Source organism: Syngnathus leptorhynchus, chromosome 14 (genome assembly GCF_054491065.1).
Source record: "Syngnathus leptorhynchus isolate UIUO chromosome 14, UIUO_Slep, whole genome shotgun sequence".
Taxonomy (NCBI): Eukaryota; Metazoa; Chordata; class Actinopteri; order Syngnathiformes; family Syngnathidae; genus Syngnathus; species Syngnathus leptorhynchus.
In genome coordinates, this window is record NC_141208.1 from 448,490 (window position 1) to 469,543 (window position 21,054).

General features: G+C 47.6%; 2 protein-coding genes across 5 annotated transcripts; one reads left to right on the plus strand and one right to left on the minus strand.

Annotated features, from left to right (window-relative positions):
- The first annotated feature begins 6,272 nt into the window (after window positions 1-6,272).
- parla (presenilin associated, rhomboid-like a) lies at window positions 6,273-8,980 on the plus strand. 3 transcript variants are annotated; one of them, XM_085929810.1, is made up of 10 exons: window positions 6,273-6,391; window positions 6,559-6,706; window positions 6,909-7,016; window positions 7,083-7,215; window positions 7,361-7,456; window positions 7,542-7,691; window positions 8,024-8,094; window positions 8,183-8,350; window positions 8,439-8,536; window positions 8,734-8,980. In XM_085929810.1, the coding sequence occupies exons 1-10, from the start codon at window positions 6,312-6,314 to the stop codon at window positions 8,885-8,887; spliced, it is 1,206 nt and encodes a 401-aa protein (XP_085785936.1). In that variant the 5' UTR covers window positions 6,273-6,311; the 3' UTR covers window positions 8,888-8,980. The 3 variants fall into 3 exon arrangements, with proteins under 3 accessions (XP_085785936.1, XP_085785938.1, XP_085785937.1); XM_085929812.1 differs by having other exon boundaries at window positions 8,183-8,284; XM_085929811.1 differs by having other exon boundaries at window positions 8,183-8,284; window positions 8,473-8,536.
- Window positions 8,981-9,511: 531 nt separating this feature from the next.
- Window positions 9,512-20,719, minus strand: rc3h1b (ring finger and CCCH-type domains 1b). 2 transcript variants are annotated; one of them, XM_085929808.1, is made up of 19 exons: window positions 20,516-20,719; window positions 19,041-19,462; window positions 18,110-18,230; window positions 17,027-17,266; window positions 16,771-16,946; window positions 16,430-16,630; window positions 16,084-16,216; window positions 15,850-15,968; window positions 15,661-15,773; window positions 15,337-15,576; window positions 15,011-15,225; window positions 14,501-14,910; window positions 13,887-14,042; window positions 13,656-13,811; window positions 13,372-13,591; window positions 13,134-13,276; window positions 12,758-12,955; window positions 12,587-12,690; window positions 9,512-12,512 (listed from the first exon to the last, which is right to left on the minus strand). In XM_085929808.1, the coding sequence occupies exons 2-19, from the start codon at window positions 19,269-19,271 to the stop codon at window positions 12,356-12,358; spliced, it is 3,333 nt and encodes a 1,110-aa protein (XP_085785934.1). In that variant the 5' UTR covers window positions 19,272-19,462; window positions 20,516-20,719; the 3' UTR covers window positions 9,512-12,355. The 2 variants fall into 2 exon arrangements, with proteins under 2 accessions (XP_085785934.1, XP_085785935.1); XM_085929809.1 differs by lacking the exon at window positions 20,516-20,719 and adding an exon at window positions 19,552-20,472.
- Between the last annotated feature and the right edge of the window lie 335 nt (window positions 20,720-21,054).

Here is a 21,054-nt window from a genome sequence, read left to right on the forward strand (position 1 = left end):
GAAAAAAAGGAAGCAAACATGCACCAACCGATATGAGTCAAGTGTGCTACTAAAAGGCTTTTCTTTATGTCTGCTGACCTCTTGTGGTGAAAGACTAAACCGCAACTAGCTATAAAATGCAAACTCGCACCTTTCCATGCGTCGTGCGGTGGTGACTTGGCCGAGACCAAGTTTCATTCTTGACTTCGAAAGCACCCAATCAAATGTACCTGCGTTATTTCACTTTCACTTTCTCAATGCAAACGTCTCACAATTTAGCAATCAACCACTAGAGTCCATCATAATTCATACAAAATATTCCAGCTGCCTTTTAATTGACACGTTACACCCTGGTGTGAAGTTGAGGAGACAAAAGAGACGCACGGACGCACGCACGGACGGACGGACGGACGGACGGGACGTCCAAATGTAAGACAATGAATGCTGAAATGTCTTACGCAGCTTTGGCAAAGTGCCCACTTGGTGCACTGCACTTCCTGCTTCCTATGCTTTTGTTTGACCCCCAAAGCAGGATTTCAAGTCAATTCTTGTCCTCTTAGCAGAATGAGAACAGACTTTGGAGCATTGTAGGTCCCGTGTTTCAGACAGCACAAGCGGAAGCACTGCTGGATAGGCTTCGAAGAACAAAAATAGCACCAGAATCAAATCAATATATTGGTGCACTCACAGATAAGGAACTGAGCAAGTCACATGACACAGACTGCATATTGGGCACAAACAGCATCGCGATATTCTTACAACCTGACTTGAGCAATACACCAAATAAGTTGAGGACAGTGTGTGGAAAAATAGCGGCAAGCGTGGCTATTCCCGACATGCTGCTTTTGGTCCACTTGTCTCAGGGGAGTCGCTCGGCTGTGCTTCCTTCTAATTGACTGGCCTGAATTTTGAGCCGGATTCCAACATTGTGTAGCACGAGTTACGGACACGAGTGGCGATGAGCATTTGGAGATCACTACTGGGCGGCTACAAAACTATTTGAAACTTTTCAACGACAACTGCAGTGACACAAAAAGAAGTGGGGAATGTAGCAGCAGCAGCAGCAGCAGCAGCAGCACCAGCAGCAGCAGCACCACCAGCAGCAGCCTTTACTGCCACAGGAGGTCACTTGTGCTGTCCTTATTCAATGACTTAATTCAAGCTTAAAAGGTGGATTAATAATTCATTGAGAACGGTTTCCTAAGGGCAGGTAGCCTTATTGTTGATGTCAAATGGAGAACATCTGGCATACATTGCTCATCAAAGGGTGTTTTGGGCAAAACACGCTTCCCTGTTTTTGGAATTGGCCAAAAAGTTCAACTTTGGTTGCATTGGACCGACCACAAGACAGTCGGAAAGACTTGAAGCCCATGCGAGGTATTGATATGGCACCAGTTGAAATGAATGGTGAGGGAGGGGGGGGGGGGCAATTGAAGCTGCAGAACATGACATGGAGGTATCTCATGAGAACTAACTTCTTGGGGAATATATCAATTGTGCTGCCTCCATGAAGCTGCGGAACATGACATGGAGGTATCTCATGAGAACTAACTTCTTGGGGAATATATCAATTGTGCTGCCTCCATGAAGCTGCGGAACATGACATGGAGGTATCTCATGAGAACTAACTTCTTGGGGAATATATCAATTGTGCTGCCTCCATGAAGCTGCGGAACATGACATGGAGGTATCTCATGAGAACTAACTTCTTGGGGAATATATCAATTGTGCTGCCTCCATGAAGCTGCGGAACATGACATGGAGGTATCTCATGAGAACTAACTTCTTGGGGAATATATCAATTGTGCTGCCTCCATGAAGCTGCGGAACATGACATGGAGGTATCTCATGAGAACTAACTTCTTGGGGAATATATCAATTGTGCTGCCTCCATGAAGCTGCGGAACATGACATGGAGGTATCTCATGAGAACTAACTTCTTGGGGAATATATCAATTGTGCTGCCTCCATGACTTGGAGTACTTTGGCCACCTCTGCATAGTGTAAGAGCGTGCATATGCAGTAAAGTAGTGGAGGAGGGAAAAGTTTGCCTATGGGGGGGGGGGCGGTTTTATGGCGCCTGTCCACTACGACGCTATCCTTGGTGCTGATGTTTTGGGGATACTTTGCCGCGTGCGTGCGTGAGTGAGTGAGTGCGTGCGTGCGTGCGTGCGTTCGACGCACTGGCGTGTGCGTGGAAGAGGACTGCGGGGCTGCTCGGCGCTAACACACTCAAGCGGGGGGCCAGATGATGAGCGCTACGAGGAGCGACTCAGCCGCAGCACTCGACTTGTGTGCGCGCACGCGCGCGCTGAATGAAAGCCACTCGACCGCCTTCATCGTCACCATCATCCCAGCACTCTTTTCCCCCCACAGGAGCATGCAAAGCGGTCTTGTGTGTGTGTGTGTGTGTGTGTGGTGGTGGTGGTGGTGGGGGGGTTCTCTCACCGTCGGTGATAGTGGTCGACTTCGATCGTTGTCCACAGAAACACTGCAGCATATGCGCTCCTTTCTGGAGGAATTGCCTCAGAATCCTCATTGATTTCTCATTTGGATGGCAGCCCTCCTCGATCCAAACAATGGCACAACACAGCACGCCATGCAGGGTCAGGCAGCATCGCGTATACAGCCAGCCAGCCAGCCTGACTCTCTCTCTCTCTCTCTCTTTCTCTCTTTCTCTCTTTCTCTCTCTCTCTCTCTCTCTCTCTCCTTCTCTTCAGCCAGTCAGCCCGCCAGCCAGCCAGCCAGCCAGCCAGCCTCTCTCTCCTTCTCTACAGCCTTGGAAGGGCACAGTCTGCAGGACACGTTAGGCTAAAACGAGGCATCTTGAGGTGGTCTCACCACGACCACCTCTCGTCCCTTTCATCTACAGAGTCGTCATCCACGCTCCTCTCGCTCGTTTCTCCAGGCAACGCAAGGACGGCACGCCGTGCTCCAATTGTATGACACCGGCAGCGGACGTAATAGCAGGGGGGGGGATCAGAGGAGGAGAGGAGGGGTGGTGCTGCGAGTGGTGGTTCTGGTTCTGGTGTTGGTGTTTGGGAGGGAGGGGGCACCCGAAGCCATCATATACGCCAGAGATGGCAAAAGTAGAGGGATGTGTTGAAAAAGTACAGTTTACGTTCTTAAAACTTACCATGATTTTTTGAAGTGATGCTGTTATATGATTATGAACATCTATCTCTACAAAATGGTGCTTTTTTTTCCAATTTCAAAAAAACATGGCAAAAACTACTGAGCACTAACTTCAATGCAGCATTTGCGGCACCTTCCCTTGCTCTTCTGCTGCTGCTGCTGCTGCTTTCGCACAAGTTTGGAAAACAAGCACAATAGAATTATGTAGCCATCGACCTTGGGCTTAGTCGCTCTCGTAATGTACACGATGTACATAAAAGGATGGCTGTTTCAGGTCAGCAAAACGTCTCGACAGCAGCAGCAGCACAAGAGCAAGGGAAGGAAGGTGGGAGGCCCGGCCGGGTAGGCGTGCTGATGGAGCGAGCGATGGTGCTGAATATTCAACTCTCCATCTATACTACCTGCCCCTGCGCACGCAACACGCTTTGCAAGAAAGCGCAGGGAAACATTAGATACGGTTAACTAATGTGCCCGCCCGAGTGTTTTTCTGGCCTGCTATAACCTGACTGTGTTAGGAATAGACTCATCTGCATGTGATGACACCATGGAAAGATAAGACAGCTCTAGTTTCACCTCCACCAGCAATGAATGCACAGAAAGTTCACCTGGTAAGGCGATATGCCAACATCCGTGCTTTCGTGTGAAATCAAAGTTAGTAAGGGTCAAGCAGCAACTCAGGGGAATCAGTCGTAGTGTACCCAAAAGGTCTTACAATGTCACAATGTGAAGGAAGGCAAAGTACCTCATGAGACTCCTGCACTCATTTCAACAATAGGACTAAGATGCCACAAGATGGCAGCAAAGTAGTACTTTTTTTTCAACTGACTTCCCCATACAATACATAGTTCCTGCAAGACAGTGGCAAAGGACGACTATTGTCAACTCACTTCAGCAGGGAAGCAATATTTGACAGGATTATTTTGGTGTGAATTCAACTCATCAACTTACTAAGTGACTGGCTGCGGAGACAGGTGAAGTTCTTGCTGCTTCTTAGAAAATGGTAGTTTTCAAATGACTATTCATTCTTTTGAACCACAGCCAAACTGATAAGCCAGTTCTTGATACAGCTTCAAAATCTTCACCCAACACGAACATCAAATCCTGAACCCCAAAATAAATGACTTTTGAATTCAGGGCTGTGTTGGGTTCTTTTTGACTGTCTCAAACATAACAGACGCCTCCAATGCAGGTAGGTCAGATGCATGCAGTTGACTCAACACAAAGCAGCTGGGAGTAATGAGCATCCATCCCCTTTATCAATTCAAGGAAACTTTCTTACCGGCGTTTTTATCCCCCATAGTGGTGCAGAAGTTCAAGCGACCGGAGATGCTCCCGGCCCGGGTTCCCTTGTCTTGAGAGAGAGAGAAGCAGTATCAAGTCAGGACGTTTGTGTCAATGAATATGCCCCCCCGCGGGACAATGAAGCACGTGGTAGCAATCTCACGAAGGAGGTGCTGTTTGAAGGCGGACACTGGCTCCGGGGGAGGTTCTCTTCTGCGTATGAATTTGTTTGCCTTGGCCGGAGTTGGGGAGTGACATGGGTGTCAGCGAATGGCTAACTGTTAAAGCGGTTGAGCAGCCTGCTTATTGAGTGTGGCCAATTGCAGCTCATTCTCACCTTTTTGGGGGTATTCCCAGCATTCGGACTTCTCTGTGGAGTCATACCAACGTCTCTCAAAATGTATTCACGTGACTATTTCTCACGTTCTACACATTTCCCACAATTGCTCTGATTAAACGAGGGCAAAAAAGGAATACCGAAATGTGACTACAATTCAGCATTTCTCGAGAGACCTTCTGAATGTTTGAAATTCCACCCCACCCAAAACGATTCACTATGACCAAACAGCGCAGTAGGGAAGGAAAAACAAGAGCAAGTGTCCATGGGGCTCATTGATCAGTGATGGGGAATGCGCCTTGCCCCCCTGCCCTGTCAGCACTTGCTCCAGTTTCCTGTGATGTCTAAAAGACATTTGCAGGCTCCAGAGGCTAATGTGTCATCCAGGAAATGTATCTGCATAAACAGCCACAGATGACATCATCAATTCACTTCCATGAATGATGTTCTTGGTCTGTGTGTCGTTTCAGACATGTCTTGTTCTGTCCCTGGCGTCAGTTGCCGGTGAATCGATGACGAAAGAAGACGCGTCCGCCGGACAAAATGAATGTCTTGCATTGATCGGGAAAGAATTTGAACTCTCGCATAGATTCTGACATTCGTCATAAAGAGCCAACAAAGGGGACTGATGATTATCACCTTGTTTTCTATTGTCATCCTTCATCGTGTTTCTCCTCTGCTCAGGGTAACATCGTGGCCGATGGGATGGATATCATCGAGTGTCCTTGGGCCTGTTAAAGAGGCAAAGGCATATTGCTGTCCTTTTTGTACAAATAAGCGGATAAGGAGAAGCCAGCCTAATGCTTCAATGCATGATGCTGAAGGCAAGAATGTGTATTGCAGAGGTGGCCTTGGAAGTGAGCCCTAGCTGCTCTGCAGACACTGCAGTGCAGCTAGATTGGAACTTCTTCGCCTCATTCGGGTCAGTCAATGGGGAGCTTGTGCAAAGTTTCCGGAACTTGTCTGGATGCCAATAGCAACACCCACCGCCATCAATACTGCTCACCTCCATTGCTTTCGCTCGTGTTTTCTTCAAAACAAAAACCTTCAGTCAGTGAGTAAATCATCAGTTATTTTAGAAGCTTTGATTGAATTTACAACTCCGTATTTGATCGGATTGTATATATGCTTTTAATATATGACAAACTGCAGAAGGGGATTGAGTATTTTTAACAACCTCTGATGAAATGTGATTTTAAACGCATTCTGAAGTGTACTACTTCGGCCACAAGAGGGAAGTGTGCTGAAAAAAAAGAGATGCTGCCTTCAAAGACTCCAAAATAAATAGAGACCACGACGTCGCGTGTTCTTGATTCTTTTTGTCGTCTCTTCTACCTAATCCATCTATACCGATGTCCAATATGTCTTTCCGTACCTTTTCACATTCAATACAAAAAAGGCAATCGGATGACAAATTGGATATCATGAACCCGTTGATCATCTGAATCCCCCCCAAACATACGTTACACGTGAACGCACCAAACAAAGGCATGACGTAGGTGAAGTTAGGATCGCCGTAACGCAATTGGCTGAGCTTCAACATGTGGGCGGAGCTTCGATTGAGGTCAGAAAAACAAACATGGCGTGGAGGGGCTGCATGATCAAATGGAGCAGAATAAACCAAATTCCAGCAAAAAATATAGCCACGCGAGCGTCCAGGCAAGTCAATATAAGATTTTAGGCCGTGCATTATGTTTGTTGGTTGAGGAAAAACGACGCAACCACGAGAATGACGCGTCTCGAGCGACTGTCATTGGGAAGCAAGTGTCAGTGAATTTGCATTTCACCTGTCTGCTAATGATCTGGAAAATCTTGTGATTTCAAAGGCTCGAGCTCCACCGTCAAGGGAGGCGTGGATTCCGCCGTGACGCTAAAAAGGCAGAAACCAAACAAGGCAACGTCCAAGCTGCAACACCTCCGGAAGGAGCAGCACCTCGGCCCAAGCTGCTCAAGCCCCTGATCTTCACAATTGGGGTAAGGGCCCAAATGCCTGCTGAAGCATCATTGGAACTATTTCATTCATTCAGTCATCACGGCACAAAATGACCAGCAGTACAATCATTTCTGTCAGACTGCAGCTTTTGTCTTGGAATATAGATGAGAACCTTTTGAGATTCCTATGAAGACCTCTGTCAACTGTTTGCTCCACCATATAGTTGTCCTAACGCCACGTCAGTTTACAGGCTGCTCTTTCGCCGCCGCCGCCATCCTGCAAAACGAGAACATTAAGCCGAGAGTCAGAACTTTAAGGGACGAAGAAGACGAGTCTGATAAACTGCTACGGGTGAGCTTTTGTCAAAATGACCAAAACCAAAAGACTCACTTTGTGAGGATATTTGGGGGCTCTTAGGCTTCCACAGACATGGCGTACTGGCATGAGTGGTGGAGCCAGCTGACGGCCTTCCAACGCCAGATCATCCTCCTCATGTCGGTGGTGGATGACTTCTGGAGCAGACGCACCGAAGGCCAGAAAACAGTCATAGGTGAGCAACATACGGAGTGGATGCCAGATCAAATTCTTGTTTTGTTTCCCCCCCCCCAGGTGGGACAAGTTGCGAAATGATCGATTTACCTTGGTCCTCATTTTTTCCATCCATCTGTGGACTTTTTATAGCCAATGTTTTGCAGGTATCATGGTGGCAAACACATTGGTGCTGTGTTGCTGGAGGATCCCCTCGCTGCAAAGGGGCATGATGAAATATTTCACATCCAACCCCGCCGCCAGTGAGTATCACAGCAATTTTGGAAAGGAGAATAGGACCCATGAAAAGGTCAACGGACCTAACTTTGTCATCTTTGTTTGGGGCAGAGCCTCAGTGCCTTCCCATGCTCCTGTCCTCATTCAGCCACTACTCCATCTTCCACTTGATGGCCAACATGTATGTCCTGTGGACATTTTCCTCAGGGATCGTCTCCATCTTCGGGAGGGAGCAGTTTCTGGCAGTCTACATGTCAGCTGGTAAACCGGGCGGGGATGTTTGACAACTCACAAATGAATCCAGCTCACAAATGGCCACATTTGGAGGATAGTTCTGACTTTGCAAATAATGACTTTACGATTGAAGTTTGTCTCGGAATATTTCGGCTTTATCCGTGTCAAATGAATTTGTTTGGCATCATATTTCAACTTGATTCTTGTGAGGGATTTTTTTTCTTCCCTCCCTCCCTCAATTTATTTCATAGTATTCTATTTTGGCTGTGGGACCTTTTTCTGGTTGTATTTGACCATCTGGCCTTTTATGTTGAATCTGCAATGCGCTTGGGCTGACCGTCTTGTTGTTTTCCCTCCAGGCGTTATTTCCACGATGTTCAGCTACGTGTGTAAAACAACCTCTGGACGCATCTTCCCTTCATTAGGAGCGGTGAGCCACTTCTCCAGTAACAGTTGATACAGATGGTTTTTTTTTGGGTTTTTTTTTTTTTCAAATGGAGCTTTTTGGTCCCTGTCAGTCAGGCGCAATCATGGCGGTGGTAGCTGCAGTCTGGTCCAAAGACCCAGAAGCCAAACTGAGCATCATTTTCCTCCCTATGGTCACTCTCACGGCAGGAACTGTGAGTCAAACAGCGGAGAACGTTCGTAATGTTCCGTTTTTGACATTGTTTGCCAGATGCTCATTGGTGGGTGAGAGGAATAAAGTCCAATGTATGAAGAAGAGAGGCTTGAGTGGATGGCTATGCTTCACCATTCTATTTTACTGCTCTTCAGGCTTTGAAAGCTATTCTTGCTGTGGATGTGGCAGGCTTGCTGTTGGGATGGCAGGTGTTTGACCACGCGGCCCACCTGGGCGCCGCTCTCTTTGGCATGTAAGTCCAGAAGAGATTTCAATCGAAGAAGGTGGGAAATTGCCCACGCTTTCCCGCAGCTCCCTCAATCAGGATTTCAATGTCCTATCAAATGCATTGAAGTCACTCGCAAAGTCCATGCTAGAGAACTGGGATGGATATAAATAAATGTGTTTCGAGAAATTCATTTCAAAGCTGACCACATATTTGTCGTGCAGCTGCTACGGAGCGTACGGTCACAAAGTCATCTGGGGCAAGAGGGAGGCTGTGGTCAAGATGTGGCGCAGCGTTCGCACTCCTGGCGGTGGGTCCAGGCCTGGCGACGGGCCCCGGGTGGATAACAAAAAAGGAGGACCACCCGGACCCAATTAAAACATTTCTTTTGGTGACAATAGGGCTACCAACTGTACTTTTTCAAATTCCTTCATATGAACCATCATAAATTAAAACTAACAATGCAAGGTTGCGCGTGTGTTCCAGTTACTGAATGTGTGCGAGAGAGAGAGCGAAAACTCTTACCTTAACTGTCATCCGGCATCTTCAGACAGAGGTGCAATTTCACTGAATTCAAGCGCTGCCTTGTTATTGTCGTCCAAAAGCAAAGTCAAATACCGGGAGTACATCCGGGTTCTGCTGCTTCTTCACGTCGGGGCCTGGCTGAAAAATCAAAGGAAAGGAAAAGAAAGGTAGGCAGGCGCAAGATCATCCATCACCCTCATGCCTGCCATCCGCAACAAGAAGGCTTTTCGCATTCAATTGCATAAATCCACTAGAAATTCACTGGGGGATTTGACCATTCAAGGTTAAAAAGAAAACTTGACTACTCATCCAAGAAATGATAAGAAGGAAACTATTTGGAGGTGCAAGGGGCTTGTAATACTAGAGGAATAAATCACCGGGAAAAAAAAGACTGGTATCATTAAAGTTATATAAATAATAAGTCAATCTCTATTTCACGGATTTTTTGGAACATAACACCTGCGGAAAATGAGAGATTGCTGTATCTGTTAACTTTTTATATCCACTGAGACACACGAGCTGCTCATCCATGATTAGACATTAACATTTTGATATTTCACCTTAGCTCAAGCAGTTGTGTAAATATGCATCTATAGTGCACACAAAGTAGCGTTTACAAAATATTTTTTTGACCATTTGTAATTTGTAAAATAAAAAAAAAAAGAGAGCGCAACACTCGAGAGTTAGCAATCTCATTTAATCTTTTCCCCCTAAAGTCGGAATCACTGTAGTACATAAGTTACATTTTGTGTCAAATTTCACAGGTTCAATTTTTTTTCTTTCCTCCTCAAACTTCCAGTTTGACCTCTTGCTCGTATCAAACAAACAAACAAAAAAGCAGATTGTATTATACAAAAATGCAAACCAATTTTCACACAGTGAATTCTCTTACAAAGTCAAAATGGCGTCGTAATGGCTACATCCACATTGGAGGAAGATAATTCTAGACATTCCTTAATGGAGTATAATATACATATAAAACCTTTTTTTCCTTGCTGAAATTAAACCTGTACCTTAATTTAAGAGATTTTCATGAATTTTTTTTTTTTTTTTTTTTTTTTTTTTTACAAGGGAAGCTATTATAAAAAAAGAAAAAAAATAATAATTTTGCAAATTCTGTTAACCACAAAGTTTGGAAAATAAAACACGAGCCTCAAACAGCAGTAACAGAGCTCAGTGGTTTAAAGAAAAGTTGGAGAGTGGAGGGCTTTAACTACATTGACAGGACAGTAAACAGCAGTTCCTCCCAGAAACATCAAATCTCTTGCCCCAAATGAGACCTAACTCAAAGGGCTTTGAATTGTTTTGGTTGACTTGCACTTGAATAAAGTGACAGGAAGACCTCAAGAGCAAATGTGATATTCTTGCAGCTGTTCATTTGCAGATCACAATATTCGTTCTATTGTAGAAAGCCAAAAAGAGAAACTACAAATCGTGCTTGGACAAGAATCGTTCCTTCACAATATGCATTTTGAAAAAGTCTCAATTTGTTTTGGCAGTATTGCACTGTTTGAAAAGGGTCATTGGGACGTTGCATGATCATACCATTGAGGCTTTAATATTCGGAAAACAGGAGGATCTGAGGTCAGTTGGAAAGTCAACTTCCTGAGTATCCTCTTAAGGGGGTGCAGGATTCACTTTTTTCATTCATTACAGCATAATTGGAGGGCAGAGCAAATAAAAGCAGGGGGGAAAAAAATGGAGATATATTTTCTACAATACAACTAACACACACAAAGCTCCATTAAAGTCTCCCAAAAGAAAAATCCCCCCCCCCCCCCGCAAAGTTACAGAATTGGTTTTGTCTTCTTCGGAAGCATAGTCTTATCTTTGTTTGAACACAAAAGATTAAAGTGAACACACGTCAAATGCGCACAGAAAGTCCTTCGTCTGGGAAAGGATAACGTCTGTGTTGGCAACCAGTGGACAGAAAATTAAAAAGTCAAAAGCAAGAAAAATAACAAAGCAAACAAAATAAACATCTTGCTGATTCTAAAGTAGAGATCATTTAATATAAATGTTGAGCGAGTAGAATAAGAGGTGGCACGTTAATAGTGCTTTAGTATATGAATGTATGTATACATACTCGTATGTATAAGTGAGCTGTGTACCTAAACGATAAATGTAGCGCTTGCGGGCGGGCGGGCGGCGATCGGAGCGAACACAAAAACATTGGCGTCCACCTCCAACGTTGGGTGTCGGCAGTAAACGTGTAAACGGAGAGCGAGACTCGCCGAGTGGCGATGGTGGTGGTGATGATGACAGTATTGGAGCGAGTTATTATAAGACACTGGAAACAATTTCCTGGCACGTCCTGATGAGCGCACACAAATGTTTCCCTGTCCCCCAAAATTGTAAGCATGGACACAAAACAAAATGGAGAAAAAGGGGAAGGCAACTTCATAGAAGTTAGGCGACCACTTGACGAGATCATCCCAATGGGGAGGCTTTTTTTTTTTTTTTCTGAGTGGCCAGACGAGAAGCTCTGAGGAGGGAAAGGCTCATCGGTCAAGATTGACCGTGATGGAGGAAGATGACTTTTGACCCTGACGACGTGCACTTTTGGTGGAGTACATTATTGTGACCACGGTGAGGAAGAAGCACATTCCCTTCTCAAGAAAGTTGCAATCTTTAAAACAGAATGCTTCCATTAAATATTTAATATACTGCTGTTAAGTATGCAAAAAGACATAGCACGAGTAGTCCATCCTAAAAATGCATTCATTTAAAAAAATAAAATAAATCATGCTTCTCGTGGCAGTCAGGTGGCGTTCTTTCCCTTCCCAGACCATCTGGATCTGTGCGAGCACTTTTCTTTCTTTCTTACGATTCTGGGGGCGAGGGACAACTTGCGTGCTGCTGCTCTTCTCCGCGCATTAGTGTGACGCTAGATTCTGGAGGCCGCTCGCCTCGGTAACCGTTGTGATTTTTTTTTTGCACGCCTGTGACATGATTCTTGAGAGTGGGAGGGGCAGAGGGGATGAGTGAATCCCTTATTAGTAGCACTGTCACCATCACCACCCTGTTCCTCTTCCTGAATGTGAGCCTTGTTAAGTCTAGAATCCAAAAGGGTGGGGTGGGGGGGGTAAGAGAAGGAACAACAAAAACACACACAAAGAAATGTTATCTTATGCCATGGTTTCCAGGCAAGGAGAGTCATTAAAAAAAAAAAAAAAAAGAAGCTCATTCACAGAACAAAAAGAAAGAAAATTCATATCACGGCAGATACTGCTCATCTTCTAAATAGAATGTGTATGTATGCCTGGTGCATGCTTTTCAACAGAGCGTGTGTGTGCGTGCGTGCGTGCAAGTGTGTACTGCTTAAGAGCAGGAATGGACAACCCCGTTCTTCTGCATTTCTGAGCTGGTGCCGACTGGGTCGGAACACAGGCTCAACGTGGACGTCTTGTTTGTCAGTGACAGCATGGACCCGCCCACTGCACCTTCTTGCAGACTACTGGAGCCGTTTGACACCTCACTGCACAGACACCCCGGAAAAGCCAGTTGACCAGAGACACCGCTCGGAGACAACAATTTAGCGCTTGAACTTACCCGAGCGCAAGGGACATTTCTTCCAGCTGGCTCTTGTGCTCTGCTTGTCCGTTCTCAGCCGATTTCATCTTGTACTGCTGAACCTCGTGGGCGACTTGGTTCTCCTGTGTTTGAAAAGAAAATGTGTGTTTCGCGGTCATCACTACTGCTCACTATTGAAGGTAACCTCACCAGCGCCATTTCACGAGTGCGTTTTCCAATCTCTCTCTCCACCTGGTGGAGCTCCAGGCTTAGCTGTTCACTGGAGACTGCCGCAGCACTGGCCCCCCCCGCCGGCCACTTGGGGGATTGCTGCGACTGAACTTGGCTGCTGGTCACTGGCGGGCCTGCTAAAACACTGCTCTCTCTCTGCAGCAGGTTACTGGCAGACTGTGAACACAAGGAGGAAACCATTTCAAATGTCAATTGATTTAAGTCTTCAATGAAGAACAAAAACTCGGTAGTCGTCGAGGAAAAGCTCCACGCGACAACCTAACGGAAGGGAGGGGGGGGGGGAGCCTTGTACCCCAATGCTTTGCGAAGGGGAGGGGGGGGGGGGGGCTAGTACCTCAATGCTTTGCATCTGTGTCTGTTGGTTGATCTGCTGGTTGACCTGCTGCAGCTCAATCTTTAACTGTTCTCTTTCCTGGGCCGTCTGGTGGGAGGGATACGAAGCTCCGCCCCAACCCGCATGGCTGCCATACATGTATTCTGATGGAATGGAAATTCAAAGTCAAACTGTGGTTGACGTAAACAAACGCCTGCTGAGAGAGAGGATTGTTTTTTGGGTTTTTTTTTCTTTGTACCGGCCATGGACATGTGTTTAGAGTTTGGGTTCTGTGGCGTGGAGACCATAGCTTGGACAGGGCCCGTCTGGTAACCCGTCTTGGAGGTACGGGAGATGGCGCCAAAGCGAGACACCGTGGGCTGGGGACCAAACGGGATAATGGGATCATCATCCTTTACTTCTGCACCCCTCCGGGGGGCCTCCAGCGACGGTTCCCTCAGAACCTTAGCGTCCACATTCTGACAGGAGATGTGAAAAGGAGTCAAGTTCCGAGAGCTGTTTGTTTTATTCGTCTCAACTCACCATCATGTCCATGGCACCGGGAACCAGAACATCTTTGGGTTTGGCATCCTTGGTGCCGATGTAGGAGCTAATGGTATCGCACGACCATGGAGAGTATTGGCCGGCGTAGTCTGGCTCTCTGCATTTTCCGATGCTGTTGGTACTCTCGTCGCCATACTGCGGGCGTACGAATGATTGAACGGTGATGACATAATTGACTGGAACATTTTCAGAAATGGCCACGGTTCTAACCTCAGGAGGATAGTCGCTTGGAAACGGATGCGAGAGAGTAGGGGAGGCCGCAAATGGCGGTGGGGAGATAACTTTCCTTTCCTCCAGCTGGGAGAGGAGCTCCAGGCGACGGCGGTGGAGATAGTCCAGACTGGGCTGGGAACCGGCATACGAAGCCTGGGAACATGCAACAAAGGATGAAGGTGCCGTGATGTCGAATTGACAGTGCAAGTCATTTGGGTTCGTTTCCTGCTTTCCGTGTCAAAAGATGGTTTCCAAAAGAAAAAGCTGATGCTTAAAAATGTCTGCAATCCACCAACAGAACCAACCTGCTTTCACGGAGGACTACCCACAAAGAATATTATGTGTTGCAAGGCTGTAGTTCTGACACTTTTAAATTATTCAGATTAATCAACTATCAAATGACACTTTTAACTTGAACACAGCAAAAGTGCAACCAAAATGTTGATGGAAAATACAGTGTGAATTTGAAGGACTGGTGGACATGGCAGGGCCTGGTGGGGTGGCATGAGACATTGCCAAGTAAGTCGCATAAGACAAAATCTTGCTAATGAGCCAGGATACGGCAGGCAGGCAGGCAGGCAGGCATCAACAAATGATTGAAAATGGCTCACCCTGACACAAGTCCTCATGGGTTGCGATTGAGCTCCTGATGGATAGTAGCCTTCGGGTGGGTATCGATCGCGCACACTGGGCTCCGGGTGGTGGTACATGGAGGTAGTGGCCTGTCCGGCTGACTGCGGGGGAACATCCAACGGCGTAGAGCTTATCCTGACCAGACCATCCCTCGGTGACGGGTAAGGCTGCGGAGGAGGAGGAGGAGGAGGCGGCGGCCCAGCGTAGGTCCCGTGGCGTACACGTTCATAGTGCGATGGGTGAGGGTACGAAAAGGGCGGACCCGAGTGAGGAGATGGCCCGTACCCAGGGTACGGGTCGTGGTAAGGGGGTCCCGACTCGCTCGGGGGCGGAGGGTTCCGGATGTAATCCCGAGAAACATACTGCGGTGGCTGCTGGTAGGGGTACCCTAACGACGAGGAGAAGAAAAAAAGAAGAAAAAAAAAAAGTCAAATCCCAGCAGCGACAAAGCCACATACATGGCAGCGGCCTGTTTAGCTCAAGCGTACCTGGAGGATACTGCGATGGCTCATACTGGGAAGCAGAGGGGGGCGGGCGCGGGTCGTAGAACATCTCGGGGAGCTGCTGCTGCTGCTGGGGGTACACGGGCGATCCCCGGGCAACGGGCATTTGCTTCAGGCCGGAGAGATGATCTGAAGGCATCCGTGGGTGAGCCAGAGCATGAGGTGGCAGAGGCATACCAGTCTTGGGCATGGGGTCCAGGCTAAGATGAAAAGAAAGGCAGCAAATCTTAATAGTGGCACAGTCTCTCGACTTTCCTCAACTGCTGCATTTGTAAGAAACGTCAAGAACATCGTCTTATGGCACTGCTCACAGGTCAGGTGGTGATCCCGGGGCACTAGGGCTCCCTCCGTCCATCTTGAGGGGCTTCCGCAGCAATTCGTACGGGACTGTGTCTACGCCGCGCGCGATGAGCTGAGGCAGGTTGGGCGCAACGCTCCCGTTGGTGAGGGGCGAAGGCTTCCTGGTCACGGAGACGTCCAGGGGAAGGCCTTCTTCGGGCCCGCCTGAACCGGGCAGGCGAGCCGCCAAGCGCTTATTCATCTTTCGATACCTACAAAACATAGGGCGCCATTGAAATACTGCTCTGGATGGAGAGAAAACAAGCACATCAAGTACGAAATGAATCGAGACTGACTTCTCCAGCTCTTCCTGAGAGTGAGCAAAGGTGCAGCTCGCTCCGCGGGGACAGCCTCCTTTCAGTTTCATGTCACGACACATGTACGTCTTGTACTTGCTGTGCTGTGGAGGCTACAAACACATTTGGCTCTTCTTACTAAGCATGGAAACTAACCTACGTATGCTCTACAACAAAAAATGACACTACCTGTTGAGGGTCAGCCCCTTTCTTGCTGTGGTTCTGGATGAAGTCCACTAGGCCATGCACAACCGTCTTCACTGCCACCAAGCCCTTCTCCAGCTGCTCCCAGGTGGGCGGGGGTGCATCTGGGTGAGAAATGAGCCAAGCGGGCGGGGATTGGCTTTCAATATTTCAATTTCATACCTGAGCAGTTCCCAACAACTGGGCTCATCTTTGCGTCTCGCTACTACTTGTGCTTACCGGGGCTGGGATCGATGTTGGCGAGCAGTTCCAGATGAGGCCGCAGCCTGTTCAGGTTGGCCGGGTCGCCGGTCCTCTGCAGGGCGATTGTGAGCTCTTGGACACTCTGGGCAAAGGAGGCTGGGGTCTGCAGCTAAGTAGGTCACAGGGAGTCAACGCGTCAGGGCTTTCATGCTTGGCTTATCCAGTACACGGGTTGGAAATTGCAAATATGTTCAGTGCCGTAAAATGGAGGAAACATGCTAACGCGTGCCAACGCAGCAAAAAAAAAAAAAAACACAAAGAAGGGGAACACGTGCAGTATTTGATCACCAAAGTCCATCCACCACAAGCAAACGCATCTTACCTTATCTATGATGGACTGCATGTGTGACTTGTGAGACTGATCCCCGTATAGGAGAGAAGACCACTGGTCAGGTGCGATGCGCAAGCCGCCCTCCATGGCAATTTGCACAATCTGAGAGTCGTGCTCGCGCCGCAGAGCCTCGTAAGTGCGGAACTCCTCCTTTAGTTGCATGAGGGACGAATCCTCGTCACGTTTGGTCACCTGAACATTTTCAACAACGCCAGTTAGGGCACTAAACCAAAGAGTCATGTTTGAAAATAAAAACGGCAAAGACGGACGGACGGACGGACGGACGGACAATGTTTCGGATGAAATGCCTGCCACACGTTCCTCGGACGCACCTTGAAGCAGGAGGCCCTGTAGAGAAGCTGCACCACATGACCTATGCTCGTCTTGGAGGCCTGCGGAAAGCGAGGTTCCAGCCGCTGGACCACAAAGAGAACCAAAACCTTCCTGGACAGAGCCGAGCCATCCTCCAGTGCGAGAAGGACCAGTTTCAGGGCTTCTTCTTGCATCGCTAAGGGAATCAGGCCCGAGTTAAGTCAGCATGACTTTTGGGATGGTGTGGCAGTCAGTGTGAGGAAGGACGCAAGCTACCTGGGCCAAGAAACTGACACCCGCGCGCACGGACGGCAGCCCACAGATTGGAGGACAACTGCTGGGGATTCTGGTGCTGCAAGATGAGCTCGGTGACGGTTCGCTCGCCCAGGGAGCGGGCGGCCCTCATGGCCCGCACGCGGCCTTCCTCCTCCACGAGCTGGCAGTGGACCAGAGTGACCAGTTTCCTCTGCATGGGTCGACTCAGCATACTTTGGGCTGTGCTGCTCAGACCGACTCCTGGTGGTGAGATATCAGGCAGGTCAAGAGGTTAATCGCTAATGAGAAAGCCTGACGTAGTTGGTTATTTACTTTCTCTTTCTTTCTACTGTGCTCAAAGATGCCACAAGAAAAACTCTTTTGCACTCATAGTTTGTGGTCTCTTCCCAATTGACATTTTTGGTTGACGTTCTATCTTGTACACGTTTTAAAATCAGCAACACTGGCCATTACAAATGACTTCTGCATTTCAAATGACATGCCAAGATGGTGAGGTAAATCCAACAACACGCTTGCTGCGGTTTACACAAAAAAACACGACCTGCTGCCGAGTCATTGGCTGAACCTTTTCAAATTTCAGTCACTTCAAACAGTACTTCTGATTGACGAGCAAATGGATGAAAATCCCCATTGTTTCCGACAGCAAGGGTTTTGTGGCCAACTACGATCAACACGCAGATGGCTGCCGGCCGTTACATCAGCAATGTTAGAAACTGTGTTTTAGTGGAATCATAGCACACGCTCTGAATGACTAATGATCTCATCACAAACCAACACGGCCATGATGTCAGCCTGTGCCATGCGAGACAGGGTAATGAGGATGTCAAAGGGAGGGGAGAGAGGGAAAAAATAAGAAAAAAAAAAATAAAAAATAAGCACTCATCACCTGCACTTATCGACATGAGTAAGCGGGCAGGCATGCGACTCAACCACATTGGCAAATTCTCAATGTGTTGCCGAGCGGTGATTATCCAGTATTGCTTTTGTATTTGGACACTGCGGGCGGGCCCACAATAGATCCACTGAGTATTGCGCATAAAAGATGAGCAAGCAGATAAGAAGGTATTTTGAGTTTGGAAGCACCTCGTGTGTTGCTGAGGGGTTTCAGGTAGAGGGCCAGCTCCTCCACACATTGCCTGGCCTCCTCATAATGCTGCGAATCTTCAGGACTGCTAATCAAGGCCACTGGCTGGGCCTTCGGAACCTGCACACAACAGGAGTTGAAGGAAAGAGCTTGTTCAGTAATCAGCGCAAGCGGAAGGTGCCTTGGTCACATGTACGGCTCTTTGAACTGTCATCACGCATTACCAAACATGATATAAATATCTGGGAACCATTTCTATTTTTAGCTGTTCCTTTATTGCACTGCCATTTCCCAATTCATGGCCCGGCCAAATTAGAACGTACTAAATCTATCTATCTATCTATCTATCTATCTATCTATCTATCTATCTATCTATCTATCTATCTATCTATCTATCTATCTATCTATCTATCTATCAGCATATGAAAATATCCATCCGGTGTTTTACACCACTTATCCTCATTAGGGTCATGGGTGAGCCCAATCCTATCGCTGCTGACTTAAGGTGAGAGGCGGAGTACAAATTGGATTGGTTACCGGTCAATTGCAGACCATGTCCATGAACCTAACATACATGATTTGAGCTTCCATCGGTCTCGTTTTGCTCGACAATCGAAACGTGAAATGAGCCACACCCAACTATGAAAACACCACCTCGACCAATTCTCACCAAGCAAACACCTGGTAAAACGGGGGGAAAAAAAACAACAACAAAAACCCCTCTGTCCAGACCACATGATCATCTGGCTTGAAGTCGATTGAAGCTCAAATACATCTGTGGGGCGGGGAGGCGGGCCACAGGGACCACGGGAGCTAACAGGATGCTAGCTCAAGTTTACGTCCTCGTGCATGTTCAGTCAAGGTAGCACTGCACTTTTGGGGACATTTGCACTTGAGACGTTGCGAAGGTAAAAAGGAAAGGTGTCCCACCTGGCCTCCCACCAGTTGCAGCAGGGCTGTGTTGACCGGCAGCTGCTCGATGTCCGTGCTGATGGCCGTCTGGTCGAAGGGACAGGCCTTGCGGTGCAGCTTGTTCAGGCACATCTTGCAGACGGTGTGTCCGCAGCCCAAACTGATGGGCCGCCGAACCGTCTCCTCAAATGTCTGTGTGCAGATGGGACAGAGCAGGAACTCTGTCCACTGTGGCGCTTGAACTGGCATGATGATTATTAGATGTGGGTGGGGGGACTAGTGCGTGCAAAGGTGTATAAACTATGACAGAAAAATAATAGAATAATAATAATAATAATAATAATAATATATGAAAGATTCCACTGGAATCAAGAATTGTTTTCTTCCGAACTAAATGTCCTCACACATTGTGGATTTTGGGTCACATCACACGATGAATACTGGAGAGAGACAAACAAAACCAAAGGCATTTTCATGTCAGCAAACACTGCAATGCATTCAAATAATGTCACCTAACAGTCATACTTACAACAAGATTTAATTTGCAAATCCTTGCCCTATTTGAACGCTATGTTGACGTATGGAGGATTTTCAACAACATCCAAAGAAAACTCTGGCCAGAGGTAGTCAAGTCTCCCAAATGCAAGTCCGAAGAATTGTGAGGAACTAGCGATGTGGTTTGGAGAGCAAACAAGCCCAAAACAACTGCTTATGTGGCCTACTTAATCGTGCAGCTCGCAACTGAGGCTATGGACAAAGGGTGCTTGAATTAGCTAATAGCCTCTCTACGCTATCCCGAACTTGTTGTGACGCTGACGTTAGCCATTGGAATTAAAGTAGCATTAAGCCGCAAGCATTCTTTGATTGTAGGCTCCAGATGTCTGCTGTCGTAACTATCGTGGCATACGTACCGGGTGGGTAACTGAAAGAAAGCTCGCTCGCTCGCACACTCAGCTGAGCTGAGCTGAGCTGACTTCCAAACTGACTTGTTAGCACCGACCGGCTATGGGTGGCTAAGCGAGCTAGCGAGACAACGTCGTGCCCATTTGCAAGACAACTTATTTTCGTGCTGAAACAGATCAACCAAGGTTCACCACACGGTCGCTCTCTGAGCATTTCCAGGGATAGAGTCCGTCTGTATAGGCCGTGAGCGAGTATTCATCAAGAAAACTATGAACGAAGCGAAAACTAGTGAGGCTCGGGAGATTATGTAACATTGGTCAAGCAAAACATCGCAAATTGCTTCAAATGTGTTTTGGCTAATACATCGTTACTTTAAACGAACGACGGGTGAGTGCTTTGGCCACCTTTTGCAGAAGCTGTGAATGCAAGATACTTGGAGCGAGTGCTTGGCTGGAGGCGACCAATGCTAACATGCTAACGAACAAACCCAGGCTAGCGTTCCGAGCTAAGCATCGTAAATGGCACTAAAACAGAACATTCGGCTTCAACCGCACCGCACAGACGTTCTCTACGACGGCGTCGCTACTCACTCATTCCAAACGACTTGGAAGATGTCCATCTCTGGTTAAGAAAATGCGATATTTCCTTGCCATATCGACTGAACAGCGGAGCCGCTGCCAAGGGGGGTTTTGTCGGGGAAGGGTGTCAACTCTACGGGGCGAGACCAGACGGGGCTAGCCGGTTACAGCTAGCTGGGGCGCGTGCGTGAGCGCGTGAACCACACGAGGGCTCCCTCTTGCGGCGAGGGGCTACACGTGCACTCGATAAAGGACCAAAATAAATCACATCTGGAGATGCGCGCACGCATGACATGAAAACAGAGGAAGGCGGCAGAAGAGCTGGCTGGATGGATGGATGGATGGATGGATGGATGGATGGATGGATGGATGGATGATGTGACGAATAAGACACACGCACTCTTGTGTCATGTTCATTTTCGATGATTTCATAGCATTTAGGTTCATGGTGCACCCTCTGCCCTCTTTTTGTTATTTAATCCTCCTCATTGACATATCAATGTGCGGATCGCGCGTTACGCAACAGTAAAGAGGAGCTTCACTCGGAAAAG